The 8,340-nt window shown below is 41.5% G+C and overlaps 1 protein-coding gene across 3 annotated transcripts; it reads right to left on the bottom strand.

Annotated features, from left to right (window-relative positions):
- Nucleotides 1-3,536: 3,536 nt before the first annotated feature.
- Nucleotides 3,537-7,001, bottom strand: arl4aa (ADP-ribosylation factor-like 4aa). 3 transcript variants are annotated; one of them, XM_050046932.1, is made up of 2 exons: nt 6,853-7,001; nt 3,537-4,991 (listed from the first exon to the last, which is right to left on the bottom strand). In XM_050046932.1, exon 2 carries the CDS (start codon nt 4,885-4,887, stop codon nt 4,285-4,287), a length of 603 nt encoding a protein of 200 aa, XP_049902889.1. In that variant the 5' UTR covers nt 4,888-4,991; nt 6,853-7,001; the 3' UTR covers nt 3,537-4,284. The 3 variants fall into 3 exon arrangements, with proteins under 3 accessions (XP_049902889.1, XP_049902887.1, XP_049902888.1); XM_050046930.1 differs by lacking the exon at nt 6,853-7,001 and adding an exon at nt 6,059-6,396; XM_050046931.1 differs by lacking the exon at nt 6,853-7,001 and adding an exon at nt 6,152-6,396.
- Nucleotides 7,002-8,340: the final 1,339 nt, after the last annotated feature.

Raw genomic sequence — 8,340 nt, 5'->3', positions numbered from 1 at the left:
GTCCCATGGCTTCATATGACAGACCAGTTAATAGTAATTCCACTTTTGACCACTATGTAAAATTGGCTTCAAAGCCGGACGCTGTTCCTGGAGACTTGGACCAAATCCCGATAGTGAAACGAGTCATTTTGTGTGGGGTTGTGACACTCAGGATGTGTCCACTGATTTACAGAGGACTCTTTCCCAATGTAAGTCTATGGGAGAAAGTTTTTTGGGCCCAACTGCACCATGTGACGGACCTGGAAGTTCTAATTACATGGTTTAGCCAATATATCAAATTGGTTTAAAAGTCCAGCACACTTCCTGAGAGTCTAACTTTGCTTCTCTATTGCAACAGCATTCTGAATTTAGTTCAGCCTCTAACTGGCTTCCATGGCAACAGTGACGGAGGCTCATGGGTATTGCAGTGTTAACAGTGATATGGCAAACAACACAATTTCTCAATGTTTATGTTGGAATAATTACGACAGACGAACAGATCTCACATCTATAGTAAAGTTAAATTATCCATAAGACTCCTGATAACATGTGTTTACATACTGAGAGTGTTTAAAGGGTGTGTCTATGTTCAACACTGAGGTTATCATTAAAAAGAAAACTTTGGCGTGGGAATTTACAATGCAGATAAATCCTTCCAGCAGCTCCTCCCAGCTGTATGATGTTAAGGAAGACTGTCATTGCTCTCCACGTGTCCTCAATAAACACACGGTAGAACATTTTGTACAGTATTCAGCTGAGTGCCGCCCAACCTGGAAAATAACTGCCAAACTCGATCATGCCTCAGGCGTATCTCTGGTACAGTATAAAAGAAATAATGGGAGGGAGTTCTTGCATGGATGAACTACTTCTAACAAGACATGAGGGCACTGCAGTGCGCCTTTACTTCATGTTGGATGGAGCATTTCGTGCCAAGCACACCATCTGAGGTTAATGGGTTAATGCACAGCCCCTGAAGGAGACTTATTCACCCTAATCCACCTTTCACTGAGGACTTTACAAGATTGGAAAAAGGTCTAAGATAAAGGACAGAACATGTGAGAAAAGTGATTATGTGATCCAGTGAGGTGATTTTGGTTGTTTTGGTCACCACATATGGTTTTAGACATTTTAAACTGAGTCAGCAAAAGACAGGTAACAAGCTTTTTGATTTGCAGAGCCAATAACAGTAACCCCCTGGTGAGTGCTTTGGCAGATCAAAAGAAACGGCCTTAAGTACAAACACGGCAAAGCAGCACACGACATATGAAGTTATTTACTCACACGCACGCACACACTGAAAGCTGACGTGGCTTTCAGAGAAAAGGAAGTAGAATCAGGAAAAGTGTGAATATGCCTTTGCCCTTTTGAGTTTCCTTCCTTGGCAAACACATTGGGAAGAGGCACCTGGGCGTCCAAACACAAAAACATGATTCATCAACTTCTGACAAAAATGGGTCACCCTGGGAATCAACGTCCTGGGGTCAAGTCCAGCCAGGAATCCACGGGGTCACTCCTGCTTATTCTCTTGCTTTTAACTATCTAATAAAGTCATAAAAGCCACAAAAAAGGATTTAAATGAACCATTAAGTACTCCACTGATTTAAATTACATTCTACTGTAGCTTTAAAGTCTTTCAAATGTGTGAAAATTAGCACTAAGGACATGTATTTTCTATTTTTAAATGCATTAGACCCCCTGAGATCCAGCACCAAAACCCCACATCAAGGTCACAATTATCACATTTAACTGGAACAGATATTTATATGTTGGGCATGTTTGGCGATTCAGCCTGTGAGCAGAGCAAATCTGCATCACAGAGTTATTTTAGAGAGCCAGCTGCTGCACCGGCCTGTCGGGCTTTACAGTCATTAATTGTTTCAGAGGAATGGGAGAGCAAATGGCGTTAATACAGTGGGCTTCATATCCACCCAGCTCAGTCCAAAAATACCGGGTAATGCCCCTGGCTTCACAGTCTCCTGCCCCAGCCTGTCACGCTGGGTCTGGCCTCCAGACTGCCCTGACTACATTTTCAAGTCCTGATCACAGCCTGTCTGTGCTGCATCTGTGCATTTCTTAACCCTTTACACTGCAGCAGCCCAGAGTGAAGAGACATAAATGATTATTTTTTGGATGTTAACTTTGATATGCCCCAACCTTGTTCCCTAACACAGGACCTATCGATAAAGATTGCCCAATTATGTCAAGTAAAATGCCATGTTGGGCTAGTGTGCTAGTATCATGTTGCTGCTGTCAAACTTTAAATCCATTCTCCTCTTTGCTGTCGTCATCTGTCATTTTGGGTGGAATCGTCACACCCTCCTCCACCCCATTCACCTCTAGTCATTAACATCCAGTGCCCAGGTCGAGCTCATCAAAAGTCAGTCCACCCAGATCCCCAATACCCTCTTAATCTCATCGCCACCACCACCATCTCATCGCCACCACACCACAGAGGGGGTACCCTACTCTACTACAGCCTCAACGCAACCCTTAAAATATGACATTGTGTTGGCGCCTAATTATCAAAGACTACTCACATTTCCCATACTTCTATGAACTTGTAAATAAATATTATTTTAGTCATAGTGAGTCACTCCTGATTGAAACAAGTTTAGTTGGGTGGCGTTAGAGGCTGAAACTCCAACTATGTGCTGAGCAATTTGCCACAAGTTTGAGGGCAAGGTTGATAAAATACTATACTATAGTATAACTGAGACTTCAAACCATTTCGTTAATTGAAGTCTGTGTAAAAACTCTCCCGTTTGAAAATAACTAAAATAAAAGGGGAGATTCTCCATCTAGTTGCATTTTTTCCCCCCAACATTGTCCATGAGCAAATGTACACGGTATGATAACCCTCAACTTTTATATCAAGGTATACCCTGAAACCGGTATGTTGCTGCAACCCTTGTATAGGGGCAAATAAATGTACTGTCCTGTGTTCCCAAGTGAAAAAACCCCCAAACATTAATGTTAAACCCTGTAAAGTGTATATTGCAAAATCAGATTGACAGCATTGCTACCGTTGTCTGTAGCTCTTTATGCAAATACTGCAACTCAGTGTGTACAAAGATTTAGTAACAAATGAAAGCTATGATTAAGGTATGACAAAGGTGTCAGTGCAGCCAACATAACGCTCCACACCTGCAAACAATCATTTAAATGGAGCTTTGGGTTTAGGGTGTGTTCCTGCGTCGACACAATATGTAAATCAAAACTTAAAATGAAACCAAGGAATATTTCTTGTACGTGATAACTAACAGGTAGGCTGACTTAGCACGTGTTTTGTTTTCCCCTTGCATCATATTAACGTGACAGAACAGATACTCCTATAATGTCTGCTATACAGCAGCTCCCCTGGGGGAACTGGTGATTTAGTGCCTTGTTAACGTGCACACTGACAGATGTTTTCACATACTGCTCATCCCTCTCTAAGGCCTGCTATCACCCAAATGAATTTAAGGTTACAACCCTGATCATCTTTGAGTACCTGCTTTTTAAATCCAAGCTCTTGAATGACAAAGTGGACATAATAACACCCTCCATACCACCGTCAGTATCGCTCTAAATATGTTTTATTAAGCAAAACATAATGCATAAACTGTCTAATGACAATGTGGCCGATGTCGACCAACTACAGTAGCATCTGTTGTATTTTGCCCAAATGTTTCTGTAAAATCCAACACAATATGCTAAAGACTGTAAACTTCATACGAAGTGATACTCTAAAGTGCTTTAAAAAAAAGGAGAGATAAAAGACAGCAAGCAAATCGATAATAATGCAATAATGCATGATAATACTTTTCTTTCACAGAGAAAGTCCAGTGTAAAAAAATTAACAAGATATAATAACATACAAAACAGTAAAATAAAACTGATGTATATTTCATTGCTCCTCTGGTGTAACAATGTTCAATCGTTTACCAAATAACCCTTCAACTAGTCAAAGCCTTTTCTTAAATTATTTTTGGTAGCGTTGTTTGGAACAGCCGTTCATGAAACATACAGCATCCTTAACTTCTATCACCCTTCCAGACCCCAAACCCTCAGTGCTTTTTAATCCTTTTAGACTCTTTAATATATCCACACATGTCTGAAACTTTCTCATCTTCATACTGTATTCCTTTAAGTGTCACTTCCTGATCAACAGCATCATCACAAGACCAAGACCGCGAATCCTAAACCTCAATTCTGGACTGATAAAACTCAGCATTTTGAACCTGGGCCTGCAGCAGATGCATGTGTCCACCCAGGAGAATATCCTTCACATATAACAGCAGGTAAGTCTTTCACATCATGACAAGTTTATCTTTTTTTCTTCTGCTGACGCTGCACCTTTCTCCTTTTAAGAATCATGTCGTGGAGTCTCTCCAGTCCCTCCCTGAGTCCATCACCGATGATGGCGCAGGTTGGCTGCAGGTGCCAGGGAGTCGCGGGGCCCAGTTCTTTCAGCGCCAGCAACTTCTCTATTTCAGCAAGTCCCAATGAGTGTCTCAAGTCCTGTTTGTTGGCTACCACCAGCAGCGGCACCCCCTGGTTTTCAGAGGTCTTGGCGATTTTATGGAGCTCCGTCTTGGCCTCCTCCATGCGCTCAGCATCCACAGAGTCCACCACGAATATGATGCCATCCGTGCATCGTGTGTACGACTTCCACAGGGGGCGTAGCTTCTCCTGGCCGCCCACGTCCCAGAAGTGGAACGTCACAGTCCTGTGGCCGCCCAGGGACACTTTCACCTTCTCCGCATTGAAGCCCTTAGTGGGCACTGTGTTCACAAACTCATTGAACTGCAGTCTGTACAGAACAGTGGTCTTCCCCGCAGAGTCCAGCCCAAGGATGGCGATGTGAAACGACTGGAAGAATGGCACGTTTGAGAGGAAGCTAGGTTGTTCTGACAATCCATTCCCCATCTTTCCTCATGAGGAAGGATTGGTGACTTGGGAGAGTTGATCCAATTCCAGTGCGACAATAATTCTCAGAATTGTGAATATTCCAAAATGACTGCAGCAGTTACCTGAAAGCAAATTGCAAACGTTATTCGCAGCACTTGACTGTGAAACTTCGACTGAACAGCCACTGTAGCGACTGGCAATTACAGGATAATGGCACATTTAATTTCACTATATTCCCTTGAGCCTGTTGCTTTAAAGAGACTGAGATCGGGTAACAAGTAACACAAGTAGAGAAGATTCATAAAGTCAATAAACTGACTAATGCAAGTTACATAACAACATACTTCCAAAGTTTGCTAAGCCACCTTAATCTACTAGTCATACCAGAGTCACCAGACCAAGTAAGGCTGTGGCAGCAAATGTGTTATTGACGTGAGCATGGGTGTATTTGATTGCTTCTAACTGTTGATTTGTAAGAGGGCAATCATGTTATGTTCATTTCACAATACACAAGCTGCACTTGACAATATTTTGTATAATAACAACGGATCAAATCACTATTTCTCTATGCAAAAAAATAAAAATAGTATTTTTGACTTTATATGTTGATTCTTAAACTGTTGCAACATTTTAGGGTTTGTTTTTGGGTGTGATCACAAAATTTTCACAGGCAACAGTTTGATTAAGAAAGATTATAAATGTGGATGTTTACCAGGATATCTGTCAAAGTCCACAGTAGTGTGTCACTTGCTATAAACCAGCCTTTACGACCAGGAAAACACTGTTGAGCAATACACTATCTTATCAGCTATCACAGTGTCATTATATTGATTTATTACCCAGCTGTAACAAAGCAAAAGCACTATCCAGACATGGATATCAGAAAATTACCCGAATTTCGTACAATAATGTGCTTACAGCCACCATATTGTACAAAGTTTAACAGATTAATCTCATATGGTTCCACTGTAACACTCCTACAGGGGCCTGTTTGCTAGTTTGCAGTTTTTTAATGTCATTCTAGTACAACATTACATCCTTACTTGTGTTAAAATAGAGTTTAGTTACCAATGACTGTATTTTATCTAGACATATTGCTGCATTTCATCTACAGAGGACTCGCAGGACAGCATTAACACGGCAGGTGAGCACATGCATTTCTATGTCCAGCCCAAAATTGGCTACCTACCAGTCTGAGCCATCTGTAGAGAAAACACTCAACTCTGAACAGAAACGCGGCTCTGTCCTCCCCAGCGTCTACACAGCCTGAAATTCAACTCACGGTGTATTTCCACCTCGTGTGTTTGGCAACGACGACAGAAAAAATCCTCCCTCAGCAGCGGAGACACCCTCCCTGTCTGTCCTCCGTGTCCCAGTGTGGATCTACCGCTGATGACACTGCTGTCAGCTTGGATCAACGCCCACACGAACACTGCGGCCGCACGCGATTGGTGCCTGGGCTCCATTCTCTGCCAGCTGATTGGCTGAAAGGGCTGTCAATCATGCTTCCTGCCCGGGAACCAGGATCACCTGTTGCTGCGTCTGTCCGTCACAGCATTTTTACTTTTTACATCAATAATTAATTAATTAATATCGATTCGTGAGCAGATTAAGAGTTAGCCGATGTGTTTGAAATGAGTTTTATTTATAGAAGACGGCAGGAGAGGCAACAAAGGTACATTTTAATTAAAGACTGTGTGTGTATATGCATTAAAATGTCCACAAAATGCACTTTTTACGTTTTGTTGACGTTGATAAGATATTTGTTTCACCGCCAAGTTGAAGATGCAGTTATTCTGACAGAAAATGTAGCTCAAGAAACCGGAATACACTTGTAAATGTGCTAGTTGTTATTGTAGCCCATATTAAAACGTAAACGGACATTCAGTTAGCATAAAAACGCCCTGGGATGCTAATGGCTAAGCTAGCAGCCGCACGAGACAGTAAACGTTAGCAACCGTTTGAAGTAAAATAGAAACTTACCGTTGATTTTTCTCGGCGTGTTTTGCCTTTGCTGTACGCTGTGTGTGTGTGTGTGTGTGTGTGTGTGGAGACTGCAGAGAGAAAGGGAGTATGTGTGTGTGTGTGTGTGTGTGTGTGCAGAAACAGCGCCGCCCCATTCATCCGCGTGTTTTTGTTTAAACTGATTGGTCAGAGAGGCAGGAAAGGCACCACGCTCTCTGCAGCCCATCATGCATGAAGGATAACAAACACTAACTGGTCCTCCAGCAGTTACATTATATAACCTGTGTCTGCTTCTGATGTTTTGTCGGTCATGATCTTTTGTTTGAATTGTGTTTATTTTAACACAGAGACAGGGAATATGACGCAAAACACAGGCCAGTGGTGGAAGAATCACTTGTTTACTTTAGTAAAAGCAGCACTACAACAGTGTAGAAATACTCAATTACAAGTAGAAGTCTTGAATTCAAATATTGACTCAAACATACAGAAGTATCAGGCCTATATTTGTGAATGTTAAAGGTCCAGTGTGCAGGATTTAGGGGTACATACTGGCAGAAATGGAATCTAAGTATATGTTGGAGCCATAATACTTAAGTTTGTTTATTCTATCCTTATCTAAACAAGGTAAACATTATATACAAATGCAGTTATTAGACTGAACACTGGGTGGAGCATTCATGGTGAAAAGCATATAGGTAAGCTCCATGTACAGAGAATCAGGTGAAGAATGGGGAGGCAACGTGTTGGCACGTGTTGTGGAAACATGTTGACAAGCTTGAAGTACTGGCGTGTAAAACTGAACTGCTGAATGAGTAATGATTATATATGAACAATGCTGTTGCCCCTCTGTGTTATGGTGAACATGTGTATATTGTATTGAGAATAAATGGATCGCCAAATCCAAAGAGATAAAGCACACTGGACATTTGTTTACTGTTAGCCCAGAACGCACATGCGGAACAAGTTCACCCATTTGCCTCTCAGTAGCTTGTTGAGACATTTTGTTTTGTTAAAAAGTCACTACAGTATGTTTTTTATAGTGTATAATTGCCTGAAAATAAGAACTGATGTGTTTTCCTAACCTTAGAATGAGCCCTTTAGAGGCTGAATCCAATTGTCCGGACCTCACCACACTTGCAGACTAGCCCACAAGGGGCCTCAAGCAAACTTTCTGCCGACTTCCAGAGAGTCCGCATAGGGTGCAGACTTTAGCAGACTTCACTGATTTGATAACCCACAGTTCATTGCCATATGGACGTGATGTTGTTGTTTTTTTCAATTGCTAAAAAAAAAAACCCAGAAATAAATATTCAGCCACATCATGATACGGAAATATGTATGAGTGTAGGCTCTAAAGGGAATGAAAATGCATTTTATTATTGCAGCCTGTCAGGCTGAGAAGGGACATAAGCAAAAAAAAATTGGCGTAAACATAGCAAAAGAAGTCCTCTACTGAATTAAAGTCCTGTCCATATTTGCAAACATTTTTGTTTTTGAACACCTGTA

This window comes from Epinephelus moara, chromosome 6, assembly GCF_006386435.1.
Source record: "Epinephelus moara isolate mb chromosome 6, YSFRI_EMoa_1.0, whole genome shotgun sequence".
NCBI classification, from domain to species: Eukaryota; Metazoa; Chordata; class Actinopteri; order Perciformes; family Serranidae; genus Epinephelus; species Epinephelus moara.
Note: the sequence above shows the minus strand (reverse complement) of the source record. Positions and strands in the feature narration are given on the sequence as shown.